The following is a 22,840-nucleotide window of genomic DNA, read 5'->3' as shown; positions in this document are numbered from 1 at the left end:
TGTAGCTTAGTGAATAATTAAATATAGGAAAGACTCATTTATTGTTTCCCTGACACACACACACAAACATACTTGCGCTCAGACTTGAACAAGGGCAAAAAGGCAAGCAGTCCTGCATGTTCGCACACATCACGTATGTAGCCGCTCATATGAACACACGCGCACACACACACTTGGCCGTACCCCCTCTCCCATGCCTGCTCCCCTGGGCAGAATGTCGGCATATTCTCAATAAAACACCTTCTTAGCAGTAATAGGCCACTGTTCTCATTTCAGTGTTCCCAAAGGGCTCATGATAAATTTAGCAGACATACAGTTCAAGCCTCCTCTCTCTCTCTCTCTCTCTCTCTCTCTCTCTCTCTCTCTGCTGTGTTCAGGCCTGCACACCATAATTACCCATACTCTTTCTATCCAAGTAGTCTAATAGATCTCGCTGTTTATTCACTCCATCACTTTCTGAGTCACAGAACCAACACCATTCATTTACGTCTTGTTACAGATAATTGGAAAGCACAGGTTGACTCTTTTTCGTGACTGACACACAAACAATCGCCCGTTCCATCTCAGATCGACTCTGCGGTTCCCTGTATTACTGTCACGGTGACATTGGGTTGATCCCAGATAAGCGTTTGCTGGTAACCCGGTTGGGTTTAGCACACGGGTGCAATGACAAATTGCACAGTCATATAATACCTGAAGAGTCATTGCAGAATCAGCGACACTACACACAATGACTTACAGTACTACAAGTGTGACGATGACATCCTTTGTGTCTTTGTTCCAAGACTCTGAGACCTTAGCACGGGTCTAAATAAGCTCATTTGTAATGCCATCCTGTGACTTAATGTAATCGGCTGTTTACTTAAACAGGTTTTATCAGAGCAGGTGTGATTGTTAACAGCAAACAGCTGGTGCTATGGGTAACAACCTTCATTTGAAGGACCAAACACACACACACACACACACACACACACACTTGAATGTCACATCTATTAATGAAAGAGCTGAGAACAAACAGTCATTTCTGACCTGGGACGATTACAGCAAAAGCAAAAGTTTCAGTACTGTACGTGTGCGATGATGATATTTGGCATAGGAACATGAAATTACTACAGGCGACATCAAACAGCGAAACAATTATATGCGATTTAGCAAATTGTGCTATGATTCACAAAGCTCCTAAACATGGGGTAGATCTTGTTTGATTTATCCTGTGCTAAAACGGTACAAGTATTTCTCCTAGTGCTTTGAGTTCTTTTGTAGGTGGTGTGCGACATAAATGAAGTGGGTGGGGAAATGTTGTTTTCTTTATATGCTATTGTGATTGATTCAGAGTGTGTGCTTTTTGAGTCAGTCCCTATTTTTGGAGGCGTCATCAAAACATTTCAAACCGAGAAAAGAGAAAAACATAATACTATTTTTAAACTGGTTAAACTGAAATGTCCTGAACTGTAAAAAATGTTATATATTAAACAAGGCTGTCATTAATCGTGACTAATCGTATGCAAAACAAAAGTTTTTGTTTATATAATATGTGTGTGTATATTTGTATATTATATATACTGTATATTTTTACATATATATAAAATAATATATAAATATAATGTATAATTGTTCTGAAAATTATACAAGAGTGTGTTTATTTAGGTACACAAAAACGTTGCATACGATTAGTCGTGATTTATGACATCACAAACCGGGCCAGTTTAAAACGGCATCTTTTAATCTGTCTTTGAGAAACTTACGTTTTAGAGAAAATGCTCAGCAGTGGTTTAAAATGATAAATTAGTACATGGTTTGTCCCAAAACATATTAAAAACACAACATAAACATCAAAAACATTAAAAACTAGATTTTCACTACAGGGTGTCTTTAAAAGATTTTTGGTTCTTCTTTCATTTAATATTTTTAATTTTTAATTTGAATTATAACTGCATTTAATCGAATAAAAATGAGATCAGCGGTAATAAACTATAATAAGATTTTAATTCTAAACGAATATATAATATTAACTAAATGAATGCCAATCTGCATTAATAATACAATAAAATATGAGATATATTAATCCTTTAAATATCAAATACCACAGCAGAGTGAGAGATAAAACTTAAAACGCAACTGAACATCATTGAACAATTTTGCTTTACCAAACTAAGTCGTCCTTTCCAACCAAAGCTGCACCAGGCCACAGCAGGGTATGACTTTAACATCTTTAATAAATATAAACCAACACCATGTGTGTTTTGTCTACTCTTAATGTCCATTTTATTCCTTTAGTTCAAAAAGCAGACGAAGTGAGTGACACAGACAGATAGGGAAAGAGAGACGCTGTTTAAACAGTTAAACTACTAAAAACAGTTAAACGTACGCACGCGTGCTGATCGCAGCGGCCAATATTCCTCTGTCCCAAGCATATCATGCTAACCGCTGACAACTGTCAGTTCTCCAGTAAACCCACAGGCCGTCAGATGTGGCTTCACACAAGAGACTTCACCAAACATCTCATATGAGTTTTGAGTCTGAAATAACGGTCTATACACATCAATCCATAAACTCCCCGCTGGACGAATGCATCTGCGCTAGGACCTCACATCTGGGTGGAAGAAAGCGGTCGAGAAGATTTGGGGGATGAGGGGAGAAAGGGGAGGAGACACGAGGGGGGAGAGAAGAAACGTGACTGAAATAAAAAGGTCTTGAAAACGGCACTGTCGCTTTAAGGGCCAGCGCTCGGAGTCGATGCGACACCGACCTGATGGTTGGACGTTACTCACTGGCTGGGACAGACGGTCTGGAAAAAAGTGTGATGACCTCATCACGACAGCATCATCCAAACCTGTTTCTCATATACACATTACGCACAATGCATTCTTACAATATGACTAGAAAAAACAAACGTTTCAACAGTTCGTGGCTATGGCTGAGGATGGAGGAATGAGAAATATGTTGAGGGTTCTTGAATGTCCCACAGAACGGAAAAAGACGAGTTTAACAGAGCCACGTAGTTCTTTTTAGATGAACTTGAATACACTTTTTTTATCATTTTTTTAATACAAATTCTGTTTTGCAGAGGAACCCAAAAAAGTCGCCCCCAACAACAAGCGCACCATTGTGTCCCCTCCACGCTAACACTATCGTAGCCGCCGGACTTCCGGTTTGGGATGCCCGCCAGACAAGCCAGCAGAAAGCCTCATTGTCACCTCCGGAGCTGGGTGGGGGGTGACAGAGATACCACAGCCCCCGTCACACAGCTCTTGGCTGGGCTGTGCTCTGAGCAGTGCTGGGTTTGTCTAAAAGAGAGCCTAGAAGCGCTGGCCGAGCTCCAGCGAGCCCCAGCACACCCTACAGTTAATGAGTTACAGATTGTTGCACTGTGGTATACATGTGTCAGGACAATGCCATGGGTCTCCACCAAAAAAAACGGTAGTTCAGAAAAAGAAAAAAGGCAAAGCTTGATTTCTGTACTGTGTCATGTAACACTCAATGAAGTGTGTGTTTGTGTGGAGGAAAGGGGGGTGGGTGCGTCGTCTTCATCGTCTGTTGAAATGGGAGGACATTATGGCTTGACCTCAACTTGCCCTCCGAGTGACTGCATACGATGTAAGAAAGATGAAAAGAAACAGAGATGAAGAGAAAGCTTCTGCAAAACAGCTCCACTGATTATTTCCTGTGACATTTACCATTTTTGGCAAATTTTATTTTTTTATGATTCATAATCAGTGATTGAAAAAACAAATGTTTCTGCTTACCGTTCGTTCAAAGAGAATATTTAGCAAACAACCTCAAAGTTGTAAAAAGAATCCTGCAATCAGAGGTTGTTAAAACCAAATTTGAACATCTTACGAATGTGAGATGCGCTTGTCTGTGCAAACGTTGTCACCGCAAGGCTAGGGTGTTGAGGCGGTTACACAGGTGTTGCTATATGTTTGCTAAGGTTTTTGGAGAGGTTGTTTCTGTTATTTTTGGTGGTTGCTATAGTGTTTCGGGAGGTTTCTTGTAGGCCCAAATTAAATGGATAGTTTACCCCGAAATAAAAATGATTCTTATGAGAAACACAAAAGAAGATATTCTAAAATATGTCTCTGTGGTTTTGTGTCCATACAATGGAAGCCAATGTTGTTTGCTTACCGACGTTTTCATAATAACTTCCTTTGTGTTCTGCAGAAGAAAAAAAAGTTGTGATTTTTGATTTTTGATTTCTGATTTTCTCATCCCTATATTTGTATGTTCTCCCTACATACACCACTAATAACAAAGCAGAAGCCTCTCTATCATTTACTTTCATTTACTGCTCTTCCAGATGACTAGCACGTGTTTGGAAAGCACCACGTCGCTTCCACCAAAAATAAGCGAACACACCAGCTGATCCCAACAAGCATCAACACTGTCTAAAGAAACAAACGGCTTCTCTTTTTAAGCCGCCCACTGACGCGTGCTTGTTTCCCAGCATCTCCCCGACAACTCAAGCGCAAACTGCAAAAGTTTACGCTCAGGCGGCTTTTTACGGCAAAGGTTCACAGGGTACGAGAGGATAGGAATGACATTTACACTTTGCAACAATCAACTAAACCGCAAACGTGCCTGGTACGGGCATAACGGCAACAGCAAAAATCATGTCAGAATAACATTGCCAACCCAGCTGTAATCCTCCATAGGTGGCAACTCCCTTCCCATCAGGCCTTGCGGCAACGCACAGTTAACCACACCTGCTTTCACAGCATTGCTACAAATAATCCTCACAAATTTTTGGGGTCTTTTTTCATTTTCCCTCATTCTGTGGAGAGGTTGGACTATCAAGGAAGGTCTGCGAGTGTTGTTCCTAATTACCTATTTCTCCACTCCTGATCCTGTGGCGGGCATAATTAGTTACCTGGGGCTGCAATCCAATTTGAAGTGATGACAAGAAAGCGATCCATGAAAAAGTAATAAGTTAAATCCAATTTCAGACTGCCTCTAATTAAATGCACATGGAACTAATGACTCAAGCCCTACCATTTCAGTGATAACCGTAATTAGCAAGGAGGGAGTTACACTCTCTCTATCGTCCTCTCTCTCTTTCTTTCTCTTGTTGACTCGCTTCCTCCGCTGTAGGTGTAAAGTGGTAAAGTGGCGCGGACTCTTTTAATTACAAGTGTCATTTTGTTGGTGATTTACTCGCCGTTTTTTTGAGCAGTCGAGTGTGTTTAGCCTCTGCTCCCGGCTGTCACTACACCAGATGTTTATGGTGTTCTGTGGTGTGTGTCATATTAATTAAAGTTTTACTTTTTTTCTTCTGGTAAAATTACGTAAAAACGATGGAGTCCAAAAGCCTTTACTGTATATATGGGCAGTTGACATACGTGTATATACTGTATATATATATATATATATATATATTAGGGGTGACCCTGAATCATCGACGATTCGATGCTTCGATTGGAGGGGCCTGATTCGACTACCAATCTCACAGTCGAATCTTCGCAGAGGTGTTATGCAATGGGGATCATGTCATTTTGGTTATATGGCCAGTGGCAGATGGGCATGCACTGCGGCTATTTAAGATGTAAAGAAATGGGTCATTTTTAGGGTTGGGTACTGAAACCCCAGGCGCATATGAGCGCGAGGTCCGTCTATGACCCAGCACAGGATCGCGTCTATCCACGTCTTCTGTGCTGTGAGACCGGTATAGAGAAGCAGCACGTTCCGCACGCACCCGCAGATGACTCGCAAATGAATGTGTACAGTTTCCAAACATTTGTCACTTACTGAATGTTAGGGCATTTAAATATGAATTAACACCTTCTCTTTAAATGCACGTAGTCTGTTACCTGACTGACTGAACTTTGCGCTGCATGATAAAAAATAATAATAATAAAGTAAAATAACCAAAATCACCATATATAGCAAGCACAGCACAGACTTTTGGAACTGAAAGCAAGCGGGGGAGGGAGAAAGAGTGTGCAGGAAAGGTAAAAGGGACTTTTTGACTGTTTAAATGGTAAGATGCTTTATTGCATTCCTCCTTTACATGCGGTAAATAAAGTAACTTTATTGGTAGTTCATTGGTAATGAACGTGCTGTATTCCCGTTTGTAAAAAAATAATGAATTATTATTGAGTAGGTCTAGTTTTAAAAAATAGTTTTGAGGCGAGATCTGGTCTATTGTATGGCACAGCATTGTTACGTGATGTTTAAGGAAAATTAATTTTAGTATTTGTGGCTTGTGCTTTCAAAATTATGTTCCCCTGCATTTCAGACATTTTGCCTAAACACATTTATTTTGCACATTGTGACTTGATTCTGGCTTATTTCATTTATTTATTATAAAGGTTTATTCTGTTCTAAACAAATTCTGTAAATTAATGTTTGATTGTTTTTTGGTGAGAGAGAGCCCATCAGACCATGTCAAAGACTTTCAGTTTTTCTGAACTTACTATTTATAGGTATGTGTTTAGGTAAAATGATCATTTTTGTTTTATTCCGTGAACTACTAACCGTATTTCTACCAAATTTCTAATAAAAATATTGTTTTTATTTGCATTTATTTGCAGAAAATGAAAACTGGAGAAACAGGTCGAATTAAGGACAGAAACGATGCTCTGTATTTTTTCAGACCTCAAATACTGCAAAGAAAACAAGTTCATGTTCACTTTTAAGCAAAACAACAGTAATATTTGTACATATATTTAGGAAAAGTTTGAAAATTATTTTTTATGTGACAACCTCAATTTTTTCATAGTTTTCATGTGTCTTGTCATGCTGCCAGTCTTTCACATAGCTGTTAAATGACTTTGTCACTGCTGAGGTTTGATTTTGTAGAAATTGGAGTGGAAGGGACACAATACATATAGAATTGAGATTAAATGAAAATGTGTAATTTTCCACAGTTGTATATATATATATATATATATATATATATATATATATGGGTAGTTGACAAACTTTTATTGTTGGTTTTTATTTTATACTGCATTAGAAAAATGCAAAATAAAAATCACTTTGTCCTGTGATTCCTTCATCCTCTAATATCCTCCTCACATCCAGGACACTCCCATTGGTTTTAACAGGTACATAACATGTTCTCATGCATCCACCGCCGTACTCTGTGTTCCCGGTCAACCCGATAATTAACATTAAGAACAAAACGATTGTGTTTTTGTTATTGACAAAGCACTGAATAATCAAATTACATACAAACACTTAGAACTTCAAAGTCTTAGGTGATGCTAAATTGGTCATTAAACAGAGCCACAAAGTGAATTAAAACAGTATAGAATAAGAAAGGCAAACTGATGCTGGCTTTTGGCGCCTCTATACAGTAAAGACACATAATAGGGATCAGCATCTCATGATAGATTGATCACATGAGACAGAAGGTTAATATAATGTGCTTAAGTAATATAACGTGCTTATGAATTATTGTATTGAAGGAAGGAGAGATTAGGATATAGGCAGTGTGTGGAGCACATTACATACTACCTCTGCAGTACTATGTATAGTGCACAGTATTTATGAAATAGCTTGACATTGTCTTTTATTTCCAGCCTTAACGTAAACCAGAAACAATATCAACCACATTTTAATAACTTCTTCTCCACTTATTATATTGTTTAAAGGTTTTAAATGTTAAAGTTTTCGAAACAGCAGTTACTCATCATGTTGAATATTTTTACAGCTTTTCAAAAATACACTACCAGTCAAAAGTTTAGGATCACTTACTCATTCTTTACATTTACATTTATATTTCTTCCACATTTGAGAATAATAGTAAACCCATGAAAACCATGGAATAACACAATTGTAACTGTTTGAATTACGCTGTGACTAAAAGCATCCAAAACAAATGTTATATTTGAGCATTTTCAAATGAGACACCTCTTTGCCTAGAATTTGTTAAATCGTACACTTGGCCTTTTATCCTCAGCTTAGCTTTTTAAACAGATTTAAGTAATTTCCATCTATGCTGGAATGTTATTGGCTGCTTTTTAGTCAATATTTGGTCCATTATTCAAAAATATATATTTTTAGATCATTTATTTTTTAATTAAACAATTAATATGTTGTCCCAACTTTTGTCTACAAAAGTGATTTCAAACATAGATTTTTAAGGTCACGAGAAATATTGTGATCCTAAACGTTTGAACGCTAGTGTACATGTTATTTCACTTTTGTATTTTGGCATTATATGAGCACAGCTCTGTTCACGTAGTTAATAATATAATCCAGGTATTTTGAGCATATAGAAAATGAGATCTGATTTTATAAATACGTAGACAAATTAAACATGACATAATGAGGTCACGTGACAACAATGTGGCATTCTACAGTTTAAAATTTTGTTGCATACGGAGCACTGTAACACCGCATCCTAACCAAACGTGATGCGATGAGATTCCTGCGATAAGCAATTTGTTTGTCCATACCGAACGCGAAGAAGGTGCGGTACGCGACAAACAATCACAAAACACAGCCAATCAGAACAGAATGAAGAGCGACTTTCAGAAGCAACAGCCAATAGGAAGATGGTAACGCTAACGTGATCAGTGGATGTCGTCACTCAGGCAACCACTAGTGGGAACGCCCACTGGCGATTTCCTGTGACAAAGTCGCTTATAATCTGAATGCAGCATATTTCTGCGATGTCGCGGCTGACAGCTCCGCCCACATAACGATTTCATTCGATGTAAGTTCTGCACCTCATGAATATTAATCGCCAAACATGGATGAGGACACACTATTTACGTGATGAGGACAGACTGTATACGTTTCATTACATTAGATTCTGAAATTATATCATATAGCACCCGGTGAGGCATCACTGAAGTCATGAGAACGCATCTCTCTATGTGCACTCTTCAGATGCAGCATATGTGGACAGAGAAAAACTGTTTTGATTGGCTGTGTTTTGTGATTGATTGTCGTGTCCCGCCCCTTTTTGGCGTTCGATATGGAAAACAAATTGCTTATCGCAGGAATCTCATCGCATCGTGTTTGGTTAGGATGCGACGTTAAGAGTTATAAAATGGTAGGCACTACACAGACTATAAACTATGCAGTATTCAGTATGCAAGAATTCCATTGTAAACAGAACCATATTCAAAGAAAAACAGCCAAACGACAGAAACAACATTCATGCTTTCTTTGCACTTATTTGAGTGACAGTTTGGCCATGCTCTCCGTATACATTAATAAATTAGAATTTTAATTTTGTCTCTTTGTCTGCAGAAGCTGATCTGCTCTTCCTACTGGTAATCCAGAAGAGGAAAGCTATCTAGCTTCATCCAGGCGACTTTATCTCAATCCTGACAAAATCACAAGGAACCTAAAGGTCATCATTTCTGTAGTTGTCCCCCGAGTGTTGTCTTCACAACAATTTGTTTTTATGACATTTAAATAAAAAAACAGATGTTACATCTTTCTAAAAAAAAGTGCACAATTTAGTAAATTTGCAGCAACCGTATGCAGTTCGTGATTGTGAGTGGTTGCTAGGGCATCTGTGATTTTTGTTCCCATGTGTGACTTCAGTCCCTCCTTCAATCCAAGTATATCTATTTAATCATCCGGTTTATCAAAAATAAACTATAAAATGTAATAGCAAGTCTCAACAAGATGCACAATTTGTTTTATAAATGACGGTTGCACAAACAGTGCAACTTGAATTACACACTGAAATTTAATAAACAGGTCTTAGGGCTTTTTAAAGTTATTTTATGAACAATACACCGCAAAATCGCCAGTGTTAAAAAAATTCTAATTAACACTAACAGTGTATATATAATCCACACTATCAAAGTGTGGAATATATATATATACTGTGAGAGTTAATTTGACCTTTTTTAACACTGACGGTTTTGCTTAACAGTGCTGCTTGCATCTTTAAAAACAACTTCCATACAGATGTTACACACAAACAAGTACATGCAGGCTCACCTAACTTAGGGATGTGTGTTAATTAACAAATATGGCCCTTGGTCTCATCTACAGTATTTCCGCCATGAAACAAACAACATCCACCTTTCACAAACAGAGATAAGGATCTGTGCAAGAATGATCTCAAATAAACATAAACATTGCATCAGACACGACTAGCTGCTCTCTTTTAATAGAGGCACGGATGGAGTAATGAAAAAGGCCGGATTTGCTTTGCATCTCAAAGGCTAGGCAAATAGAAAGCCTGGAGGCTGAGACAAGAGCTAGGGCTGCTCTGGGGCGCCCCCTTTAACTGCTGCTGAGAGAGTTAAATGTAAGATCACATGAGTTAGAAAATGCAATGCTTACTGTACCTCTGAACAATTAGACAATATTGTTTGCTCGGCACACACACGCAGTTGATATCTACGTGCTGATAAAGTGCTATAAAAACTGACAGGATTTTATTGTGTGTGATTTGTTGTGAACGACGAAAGAATGTGACACCTCTTCAGTCCTGAATGCATTAATTTCCTGTTTGTCAAGCTTTGACAGGTAAATGAAATGCCACCAACCGACCGCATAAATATACAGTAAACAAATAATGCCCGACCACCCACATAAACACACACTGTTTATGTCAGCATCTGTACTGTTTAGGAAAACCTACTGTACGGTACATAGGAAGAAAAAGCCACAAATTAGATCTTTAACATCTCAGTTGTTTCTTCTAGACATCAAAGAGATTAACTGAAGAAGAATTTGAGACTCTGCATCTGCCTCTCAGATTTTTTATGATAAAAACATTTCCATAATCACACATTGAGAAATCTAAATTAATCTCAGGTTTGCCAAAATACCAAGTAATTGATTTTTCAACATTTCAGATGTGGTGAAAGTTATGCTAGCCACATTAACTTATGTTCTATGTGCTCACTGAATGTCAATAATTGTCTTTTTTAAAGGTGTAATTTTTTTGGAGGATCTGTTGACAAAAATGCAATATAATATACATAACTATTTATTCACAGGTGTATAAACACCTTACATAATGAAGCGCTATGTTTTTAGAATGAATGTTTCTAGCTATATTTCAATGAATATTTCATTTAGAATGAATATATTTCTATCTACATCCACCGCGGGTCCCCTTGAATGGAATTCGCCATGTTGTTTCTACAGTAGCCCTAAACGTACAAACTGCTCTACAGAACGCGTTTCATAAATACGTTATCTCCTTCGGGAAAGAAGCGAAAACGCTTCTTTCCCGACATCTTAGTCCTGTGTTAGCCACTGTAGTGCTTCGAAAAGGAGGGGTGGAGTGAGCCACTGGTTGCAATTCGCAACCTCACCAATAGATGCCGCTAAATTACATACACTGCACCTTTAAGGAAGGTTAAAAAAACATAAATGAATTGACTTTTTAACACACATACCTGTGGCGCAGGCTGCTTATCATTGTTTTTGGGGGACTTGTGGGTGCTGCTTTGCTGCTGTTGTTGGAGAAGGATCTGCCGAGCAACTTGTAAGGCCTGGGTGAAATAATAAAAAAAACAGCGTGAGAAAACAAAAGTTCATGAAATACAGTTTCTTTGGTGTTGTGTTTTTGTGTGTGGGGGTTACGACCGTCCCTTGAGAACAGGCCTGTTGCTTTTAAACGTCAAAGAGCCGAATGATGCCATGTTCTTGGCTCACCGATAGATAACAAAGCTGGGCACAACGCACCGGTTTTCCATCTCTGCTGACTTCAAACAATTTTACATAGTTTCTTTTAGTCACGTGTGCAATGACTGGTTGCCAAGAAAATAAAAACAGTCAAGGCCAACAATGACAGGAAGCAGTTAACAAAAACACATTTTCACTGAATTGTGGAGGATAAGATAAAGAGGAATGACTCAAAATAAACAACATTAGATTACATTTTGGTTAGTTGTTAGAGTTGTATGGCAGTATACACTTCTCTGTACACTGTTTGCCTCTCTCTCTTTGCCTTTATCTGTTTGTCTCTCACCCCTCCCACCCCTTTCCATAAAGCAAATAAAAAGTTTATTAGCATTCAAAATATCTGTCAGAGGACATAGCCCTCAGAGTGGAAAACAAAATACAGTGCAGTCACATGTTTACAGCCTGGACTACTCCCTCCCCCCCACCATAAATAATCAGACATGCCATCCAGAGCAAACAAAAGCAACAGCGTTGCTGGGAAAAAAAGTTCTTCAGTCGAGCAAAAAAAGGCACCAATACCAAGAAAAGCAAGCAGCGTGTTCCCACAGAGCAGCAGGGGCAGACTCACACCTACACCAGAGAACCATCTGAGTAAATAACTCACTTCATTCTTTCCACCACTAAAAACTCCCACAATTCAACAAACAGTCGCAGGAACATCCAAAACCCTTGGGCTTCTCGGTAGGTGGAGCTTAGACTCTATTATCTCAAATTAGCACCTTGTTAATAGGCACATGATTGGTATAAAAGACAAAATGCAAAAAAAACCTGGGTTGTCGTTGAGTGACATTACACGTAAAAAAAAGGAAATGAAAAAGAAAACGAGACGTTCTGTGAGAGAGGGTGGGCCCGTCTGGTCATACTTTCAAAGAAGCTGTGGAGATGAGAACTGAGGCGCTCGGCTAAAGAATCCAGCTGTTTGTGTGTGTGACCTTCTCGTGCACTGGAATTGTGGGATGACATCATAAGGCAGGAATATAATAACAGGCTACAGAGGGGCCACTGCTGCCTTGACAGTGGCACTATGGACACATGGGCAACAAACAGACGCAACGCGCATTACTGAAGTCATATCATAAGAAATCAATTTGACCTATCTATCTTTCGAGAAACACTGCATAAAATCATGTTATTATTTGATATTTTTGTCTTGTTTCACAGTAAAAGCATCTAAATATCTAAAATTGTCCATTTTCAAGGAGCTGCAAAATTAATCGTTAAAATAACAGCAAACAAAAGCAACAGCGCCGCTGGGAAAAAAAAGTTATCCAGTCCAGCAAAAAGGTACCAATAACAAGACAAGCACCTGAAAATAATTCAAAATAGTAAATAATAAATGTTTAAAATAAGCTTTTTAAGTAAATTGACTTTGTTTTAAAGATGTTTAAACACGATAAAACAAGACAAATACTTAATAAAAGAGGAATTTCTGTGGTGTAAAACAGATAAAACACACCTGTACTGTGACTTTCATGAATCAAATCTTCCTCTTCATTCTAAAAGGGCATTTATTGAAACGGCAAATGTTGTGATGTTTCATGGAGATAAAAATATCATCACATGACGTCTATTAGGTGATCAGAAGCACCAGAAGGCATTTCTTTAAACAATTTAAATGAATAGTTCAAAAATGAAGATTTTGTCTTCATTTACTTACCCACAGATTGTTCCAAGCCTGTATAAATGTCTTAGTTCTGCTCAACAGAAAGGAAGATATTTGGAAGAATGTCAGTAACCAAACAGATCTCATAAATAAATACTATAGGAGTCAATGGGGGATGAGATCTGTTCGGTTACTGACATTCACTTTAAAGGGATAGTTCCAACAAAAAAAATGAAAAATCACTTTTTTGTGATATGAAGTACAAACGTGTATGAAGATATTTTGAAAAACGTTGGTAATCAAACATTATTGGTCTCCATTGACTTCCATTGTGTGGACACAAAACCACTAGACATTTCCCAAGAAGGAGTCATATACATGTTTCAAATAAATTCGTTTTGTGGGGGGGGAGATGTGAACTATACCTTTAAATGTTATGGCTCAGACAGAGGCTCACAAAACAAGTCATAAAAAAGTGATTATGACTACTACTTGATAGAACTGCACAGATCTGTAATAACTCAGGCAATACAGTATATTTAAAAAATTGCATAACCACTTGAATGTGTTACACACATAACCACATTCACACAACAAATTAAGCATATTGTAAAGGTACCTCTGCCCTAGATGTTATTTGTGATTTACACTGCAGCAGTATCACAGAAAAGACACTTCAAAACATCAAAGCACGACATTAAATCAATAAAAGAGGATTATTTCCACGCTGACCTGTGCAGTGTTCAATATGACGAAGGTTTATTTAGAAGGGTACAGTCCCTAAGCCACTCTCTCACCCAAAACTGCCTGCATCCTGCTCTCCCCTCCCACGCTGACTGGCCGGTGACCTTACACAGCAGAAAAATAAATACCCTATTTATAGAATCCTTATTAAAAATGTATGAGAATATGACACTAAACTCCTCCATTGCTATGGATGGGCAGAAAGTCTTTATTTTGGGGTGAGCTGGGGGAAATCTGAGAAAATGGTGTGTTTGAACTTAAAATATAAAGGCAGGTGTAATTCAGTAACCCAGTTGCCGTTTTTAACTGAAGTTTTATTAAAATTATATTAAAGAATCAGTAAATTAGCAAAACACTTTAAAGTTTTTTTCGAATGTTTCTGTACCACAGCTGGTAAACATCAGCGCTAGCAATGCAAACATCATGGGTTTGATTCCCAGCGAACACAAAAAAAGAAAGAAGGTGAAAAAACTGTTCTGGATAAAAGTGTCTGCCAAATGCATATATGTATTATTTTCCACATTCTTTAAATGTTGTGTCTCTAATGCAGTTTTTAAACAATGCAAAGTGTGAAATTTAAATCTTGGGCTGAATTTTGACTAATTTATACTTGTCAGGTGCTCTTTTCCAGCATTTTGCAGAGTCCCACGCGGCCCACGACAACATTGCTGAAATGAGTCAAACTTTTTTTCATTACTCGTAAGACTTCTACGACTCGCTACTTTCTCACTCTCGGGTCTGGTGGTTATGCCAGGCGGAAAGTAAAACACGCTCCCTCAACCGTGCGATAAAGATTACTGACGCTGCCCAAGCTTTGTTTACACAGAAACTTTTACGACACGAAAATACTCGGTAGGTTTGCACACAAACAGAAGAGGGGTGGGGGTGCTGGAACGACGATATTTGAGTCAACAGGATGTGATATTGAGACACTTCAAGAAGAGGACATGAAGTACACCGTGGTGCTTTCAGTTGTTAATTGCGTCAGAAAGGTTGTCAAGGTTGCCGGATGATCAATCAGAGATACGCCGAGTTCTCAAACCCAACATTAGGCCACGCTAACCACAAGACTGCTTCCTGTCGAGGACGCTTACTTTTTTCAAATCACAAGCCTTAATAATAACAAATTTCTTGGTTTTAATGTAGCCGGCTAAACGATACGTCTTCATCAACCACGTCGGAAAACAAGGCAATTAAGACAAAAGAGCAAAGCAGGAATGATTCAAAGAGTTTGTCGGGATCAAAACTAATGAGAAGAGAGGATGAACTCGGTGCCGTTTCCGAGGTGAGCGCGGGCCCCGGGCGAAGGAATTATTTGTTGTTTAACAAGCTAACTTTAGCGAGCGCGGCTGACTAGCGTCACGTTAAAGCAACCCATTGTGAGCTGTCACTGTGATGTTTACACAGCACGCGCACACACGCACGCACAAACAGCCCCCTCGCGCTCTCCCTTCCACCCCTTCGCCTGGAATTCATCTTCTTTTGATCTCGCATTCAAAGGTAGCGGGGGTTTGATAGACGCGCTAGGCTAAAAGCAGCTACAGACACGAGCACGATAAACTGCCAGACGATGACAGGCCAGGCATCTGAAGGCGCGTTTAAAGTGAAGAGAACAACGTGCTGTCTGGCCGCTACAATAGCGAATCAAGATGCGTATTAGGTGGAACTGATCGGATACAAAAACGGTTCAAAGACGCACAATGCTAACAGATGACTGAGCCGCCAAAGAAACGCGAACGCGCCCGCTACGGGCAACTCTTGATGCTAATCAGCCAAAATACATATTGATGACATTGGATGGGATGTAAAATAGAAAAGAAAACATGTTCATTAAAACCACTAAATGCAAAAGAAAAGGTCAGCGGTGGCCGTCTCATCCTCTTAATTCTTACAGCATTACACTGCTTGAAAGTGACTCATGTGACTTGGACATTTGATGTCTTGAGAGTCGTTCATTAAAATTCCATGTTAGCATTTTGGGATGCCATGGCTGCGACGACACACAAACACACATGGTAACCCCTGCAGGTGTTTGCTGTTAGAAAACAACCCCCAGGAACCGAACAAGGCCCCATGTCTTATCGCAGACTGTGACAATGTTTCCTTGTCATGTGCAACCCCCTTTTATTTTCATCTGGTATGTTCAAAGTTCACACTTCCGAACGTTCACATCAACAGATTTGTCATATATGGCGTTGCACTGCATGCGTGTTTATGCTACATGTACAGTATATGACCGGGGCTAGTTGTCACACAGGTAAGTTGTTTTGCAGATTTTAAACGACTGTCATACACAAAATAATATGAATTCTTTAAATTCATTTCACAGAATTCTAGTTATCCCCCCAGATCACCTTGGCAAGAAAAGTAAGTTTTTTTTCCTGCAGTCTAGACATATGCATATACAACTGACGTAAAAATAAACCTCTTTCTCAGGCGGTTTCATTTAGCTTTAGAGCTGTTAACCGGTAGAAGTGGCTGTTAACCACATTAGCAAAATAAACAGTTCACATAAACAACATCTGCTAAATAATGAAGAGCAGAGAGAGACAAAGTTACATTTACACTTCTTCATTTAGCAGATGCTTTTATCTAAACAGACTATATAGAAATACAGACACAGAAGTGCTTGTAAAAAGACAAGAGCTTGCGTTAGCTTTTGAGGAGCTCGTTCTGTGTGTTTCCTGTAAAAACGAGACCTGACTATGAAAGATGAGGTAGTTCTTATTTATGTAAGGTCCTCTAAAGCCATCTCTTTAACTGTCTCTCCATTCACCAACGTGCCCCGCGCCGTGGCAGGGAAGACCTTGAATTTGAAATGGCTAAAACTAATCGTGCCTTTAATTGGGGAAAGATGTGTGCACAGGTGAAACTGTATCCCAGTGGCCGTTGTGAAGTAGACGGACTGTTTACACAGCGTTAAGAGGTCTGGAGATCAGGGTCCTCAGACATGACCCACAGAAAAGACTGTTAATAGGTTAGCGCTTAACACTCTTGTGGGAGGGCTTTGTCTTAAATGTCACAGTTATTAGATCCACTTTTTTGGTTCCTGAGGGCTTCCTGGAAAGATTTTAAAAGTTGTTATATGAGAAGTTGAAGGAAAAAGACACGAAGAAGTCTCCGACACTGTTTTCCACGCATCCTTATTTGTTCAGTTTGTTTATCTATCTTTGTCTCGTTCTAAATCAAAATGATAAAGTAGAGTCTAAATTGTACAAATACTGTAAAAGTCGCAGAATCTGAAGCGTCTTGATGCCACACTTTTCAATAATCTTATAGGTATAGCAGAAAGAAATAACATTTTTATCCGTCTCACAAAAAGCCATAGTATGGTTTCAGAAGACCTGGAATAGGCACACAAATTACATGAAATACTAAAATGGTGCATTTTTTGTCATATTTAGAGCTCGACAGCCCCAGTCCCCATTCACTTTTACTGTACGAACAAAAGCAGTTGATATATTCTGCTACTCATTTCCTTATACGGTATACGAAAGATAAAGTGTAATACCAATCTGGAAGAACAGAGCACTGTAAAAAAATCTGTAAAAAACGGATAAATATACTGTAAAATATTTTTTTACGGTAAAATTACAGGGTATAAGGATATATAATAAAATGTTTCCCTCGTTTCTCTTCTACAATTTCGGTCTTTTTCTGTATTTTTACCATTTTTGACCGTATTTCAAAAGGGTGCCAAAAATAAACTGTAAAATAACAGTTTTCACGTTAAAATTACACGTTTTCCTGTTTTTCTTATAAATTTACGTTTTTCCACCTTATTTCACATTTATTTAAAAAAATACATGAAAAAATGTAAAAAAACAGTAAAATTCAGTTTTTTAATCTGTAAAAAAATAACAGAAAAATTCTGTAAAATTACATTTCTTTATAGTGAGGGGTATTTAAATAAAGACAAAAACATTATTTTTGGTTGAATTATCTTTTTTAAAATACAAGGCACTGAATTTTGCAACAAAACGGCGTCAGTCTCCATTCACTGTCGATGTCTATTAATTAATATTCATACGATTCAGAAAGTCTACTTCACAGATGTGACAATATAAGTAGTGAAGATCATGGCTGTTTAGATTAATCGAGTTTCTCTTTCTCTCACTAATTTCGCCTCCTTTTGTTCTTTCCCTAGATTGTACATTTATCTGCAATGCAAAAGAGGGCCGGTCAGTTTCTGGCTAAGTATCTAATTGACGCAATTTCCAAAAAGCCTCTCCACACGGAAAACAGGCGCTAACGTCGAAACCCCGGCCTCTTGGAAACACGCTCGCTGTTTAGATTTCTAAACTAATTCATGTAGAATACATAAATAAATCAATGTTATATACCCACTTCAAACCATTACCAGTCCCTCCCATGGCTGCACTTTTCTACCAATCTATTAATATTAATGACAACGCTAAACATTTCAAATTGCCGTTCTCAAACCATGTAAACTCAGTGAGTGATTACAGCGGATAAATGCTGTCTTTTAATAAAAAGCCTTTCCAACCAGTTCGTCTCAATGACCGTTAATGTTCAAAGATGACAAATGCTTTATCTGGAAAAACAGGCGAGCGTAATACAAAGCGAGCGTGCGTGGAGGTATGAATGTACGTGTATTTGTTGCATTTGTCTCCATGTGGATGCCGGGGGTGCATGACTGTTGATGGATGAACGAGAGGGAGGGAGAGAAAGAAAGAGAGATGATGGAGGAGGTATAGAGAGAGTAAACAAGGCTCTGTGTGGAGCCTGGTACGGATACGTGACCCCGGGCCTGGGGGTCGTCTCAGCTATGCGCCTCTGACAGCTTCAGTTTGCAGTTTGTTTGGATTCAGAAACTCCGCCTTAGGAGCGGCTTAACAACAGATGGCAGGAGAGGGGATCCATTCATAGAGCCGAACATGAGAAGACATACACAAACACAAACACACACTAGGTGATGTATGCCGAGATCTCCGTGTCAATGCCGACTTGTTTTCTCTCGGGCTTAAATAAAGATGCAAATGCGCAAAACTACATATTTGCAAAACCAAGTATGTACATTGAGAAATTGATAGTGTGTTTTTGGAACGATGCCATTTCCTCTGTGGAAAAAGGAAATTCAACTTCCTGTTAAAACTGTCAATTGCCTCATTAGCAAATGCACTCATGATTTGAAGGGAAAAAAAATAGACAATACTACTATTTTTGTCAAATCTTTGAATGGTTTCACTTGTGTTTCAAACACAAAAATACAAGTAGGTTTCTATCCTGCAGGCCCAACATTTAAAGTGATAGTTTTCCCAAATTACAAATTCTGTCATTTACTCAACCTCATGTCATTTTAAACCTGTTTGACTTTCTTCCGCAGAACACAAAAGAAGATATTTTGAAGAATGTTGTTAACTGGCACCCATTGACTTGCATTGGTTTTGTGTTCATATGAAGGAAGTGCTGTTCGGTTACCAACTTTCTTCATAATACCTTCTTTTGAGTTCAGTTTTGAAATGACAAGAGGGTGAGTTAATGATGCTAGAATTACATTTTTTGGGTGAACTATCACTTTAAAGCACAGCATGAATAGCATCCCTGTTAATTCCCTTTAAATCAAAGAGTAAAAATAAAAAATAAATACACATACACACATCAGATTAAGTTTACAGTCAGCTACTGGATGACTAGTCAACAGCTCCGACCCGTTACTAATACATGATAAGTGCAAACACGCTAAATCAGTCACATATGTACACACTTTTCCTTTTCACTGAATTTAACTTTCATCATTTAATACAGGCGATGCCAGATTCCCTCTAGCAAGCGTGCTATTAAATTACGATTGTGTTTATTACCCCTTTAGTGTGATGTAAAAGCATAAACATCCTTCAAGCATACAGGAAAAGCCATCCACAAAATATTGTCTCCCCGTCTCTGAGCTCTCTTCCACGTCAATTACGCCTTTAGACTTCACAGGCTCGCGGTGATGGAGTGGCCGTAAAACCTACTCACATTAATACTCCATTGTGCATCTGCTGCTTACGGTAATTAAAGAACTAAATGACTCATAAGAATAGACGAATTAACCACAAGTAAAAAAAAAGAGAAAGCAATGAGAGACAGGAACCTGCCACGGAGAAATATGTACCGCTAAGAATGCAGTTTGGGCATTGATGCAAGGAGAGACGACGCAACCTAATATTGAACAGGTACACGGATCTATAGACCACTATAAAAATATTTAGAAAAAGACAACATTTCCATTATTTCTAAAGCTAAAAGAACCCTAATGCTGTTGTTGGGAAAGCTTTTGGAGAACCCTTGAGGTTCTGGGGTTGCACTTTCATGACAAAGAAACATGTAAACAAGTAAACACATGGAATTGTCAGTGGACGTCCTTGAGAATGTAACACTCAGGAATACCCAGCAGTCTTTTCTGTAATCCATTTGTCAACATGGAAAATGTTCGGAGCATGCCAACAGCGCAGGGCATTTAGAGAAAACAGAAAATCAAGAACTTAATCTTTATTATGGTTATTGCATTTATGTATCAGATGTTGCATCAGATTGTATAGTGAGAGAGAGCGAAAGAAAGATGGGGCGACGGGAGAGGCACTTGCAAACGCAGCATCATGCTGACTCAAATTAGCAGAATTTAGAGCCTTGATTTTGGTCAGAATTTGGTTTCTCTTGTTGTCATAAAGGTGAATCAGAGCGAAAATTGTAGGTCGCAGTTACCAGATGCTGCAAGTCTCTCAAATAAAGTTAATCTGAAAGCACCGCCTATTAACCAGAATCAACCGGGGTCAAAATGGATTCGGTTTTCTTTCATAATACAGGTTTTGTATTGTAAATGATTGATTGGTGACTAGCATTCCTCAAATCTTTGTCTGCCATCTTTCCCTCAAATGCGTATTTCGCGACGTGTTGAATAACATCCCTGAACAAGACACTTCTGTCTGTACAAGTTTCCCACCAAAATGAAGCACTTTTCATAAACTTCCACTGGACATGCCACTATAAGTCAAGCGCCAGCACCGAAACACAAGGTTTAAATGATTCATCAGTCTAAAATGCCACTGTAACTGACAGATAATAATTCACAAGTCACCTTTCTTGTGTTCATACACTCATCTCACATATAGACAGCTTTATCAGTGTGGAAGAGGAAGACACAGAGGTCAAATCCTGGTGTCGTTAGGCATCGTGCCCAAAGAAAAAGCTTCTGATATATCACAGTGCGATTGGCCACGGTCCGGGATTGAGTTGCTGGGAGAGGTACAGCTTCATGGGAATTACAGATTCAGCTCAACTCATTCCAACTTGGTAATGTTATCCCAGAGAGAGAGAGAGGGTGAGGAAAAAAGAGCGAGTGTAAAGAATGAGATGGCTTTTATCATAAAGAACACTGATTTTGGACAAATCTATTGCATTGGGGTAGATGGACAAATCACCCAAAAAGTGAGAGATTGATTTTTTTTCTTTAAATAAAAAAAGCATTACTTATTTATACTACAATCAATACCTCACCTTTGACAGATTTTTTCCCCCTGCTGACAATAAGCATATCTAGCCTGATCTACCCACTTTATCTAGCTTGATCTACTCTACTCTGATACTCCCGGATGTTGCGTGACAGCAGCCAATAAGATAAGGACTGCTGCCCTTCTGCAAGTGTTTGCCGCTTTTTTCATGTGGTCAGTGAGTGGGCGGCCCAACTTTTCCATCAAAATGTGTCTTCTCTTTAAAATCTATCTGCATATTTTGAGGGAATCTCGCAATTGCGTTATTGGAAGCGAGTTGGCCGTGCTTATTTAAAGAAACATTTAGTCATTAACTAATTAAACAGTCATTAAAAAGTGATAGGCAACAAACTCATCATAGCTGGTCACTGTGAATGTTTAAAGCGGCCATGCAACGGTGTTTCATGCATTCTGAGTTATTTACGATGTTAAACGTGTTGTCATCTCATGCTTGACATGGTCAACTTGTCAAAAAACGAGTTGGACGTATGGCGTAGTATTTGACTGATGTCCCTCCCACACGCGTCGTATGTTTTCGGAAATAATCTTACAGCTGTATCTTTCTTTTATAAATGTGATCAAACTAAAGACTCTACAGAAACTTTAAGGGTGCGATACTATTCTGTAAGTACTCAAGATTAACATGAGATATGCAGAAACTGTCTGAGACACGGCCGCTTTAAAAAAGCTACACTATCACACCTCTGGAGCTGAAAACATGCAAGTAAAGCTTAAAGGCTCACAGCACACGTGTGAAAAACATATGAAACGATGTCAACTGAAGAGAGAATTCGTGCCAGATCTCTGAGGAATCGAAGCAACGTTTGTGGTTTGATTGTGTGCGATTAACTACGAGTAAAAAAACCAACATCTGCACACTCATTTTGTTTATACATTCACACTTACTTAATATATGCAAGAGCAAACAAGAACTGTCCCTTAAAGGAACAGCTCACCCAAAAATGAAAATTCTGTCATCTCAGATGTACTGTATATGACTTCCTTTCTTCACTCAATTCGTCAATAATTGTATATTTAAATGCCGTCATGTTGTCGTCTTATGAAGTTCTCGCATGTTGTTTATATGAGTGTTTCGTCACAAGATGCATGTGAATCAATGAGATTTGAAACTAGCGATGTGCTGCCATCTTGAATCTAGCGCTTGCATCTGTTTGCTTATTTCAATACTACACAATTATCGCAGCCAAAAGAATTCACAATATTGATATTGTCATGATATTTATTGAAATGTTTTTAATTAGAAATAAATAATGCTATTAGTCACAAAATTTTCAACATTTTTTATCATATGTGTAGAAGTAACAATATTATTAATTGTGTATTTTAATATCACGGTTATTGCCAATACCGGTATATTGTTACACCCCTA

The 22,840-nt window shown here is 38.4% G+C and overlaps 1 protein-coding gene across 6 annotated transcripts in view; it reads right to left on the bottom strand.

Moving 5' to 3' along the window:
* foxp1b (forkhead box P1b) overlaps nt 1-22,840 on the bottom strand; it is a 163,098-nt gene that overhangs the window by 49,020 nt on the left and 91,238 nt on the right. For all 6 annotated transcript variants that reach the window (XM_057337521.1, XM_057337516.1, XM_057337517.1 and 3 more), the window contains one exon: nt 11,322-11,417. In XM_057337521.1, the coding sequence (XP_057193504.1) occupies nt 11,322-11,417 (96 nt within the window). The remainder of the gene's footprint in view (nt 1-11,321; nt 11,418-22,840) is intronic.

Source organism: Triplophysa rosa, linkage group LG7, assembly GCF_024868665.1.
Source record: "Triplophysa rosa linkage group LG7, Trosa_1v2, whole genome shotgun sequence".
Classification (NCBI taxonomy): Eukaryota; Metazoa; Chordata; class Actinopteri; order Cypriniformes; family Nemacheilidae; genus Triplophysa; species Triplophysa rosa.
This window is presented reverse-complemented; position numbering and strand designations above follow the sequence as displayed.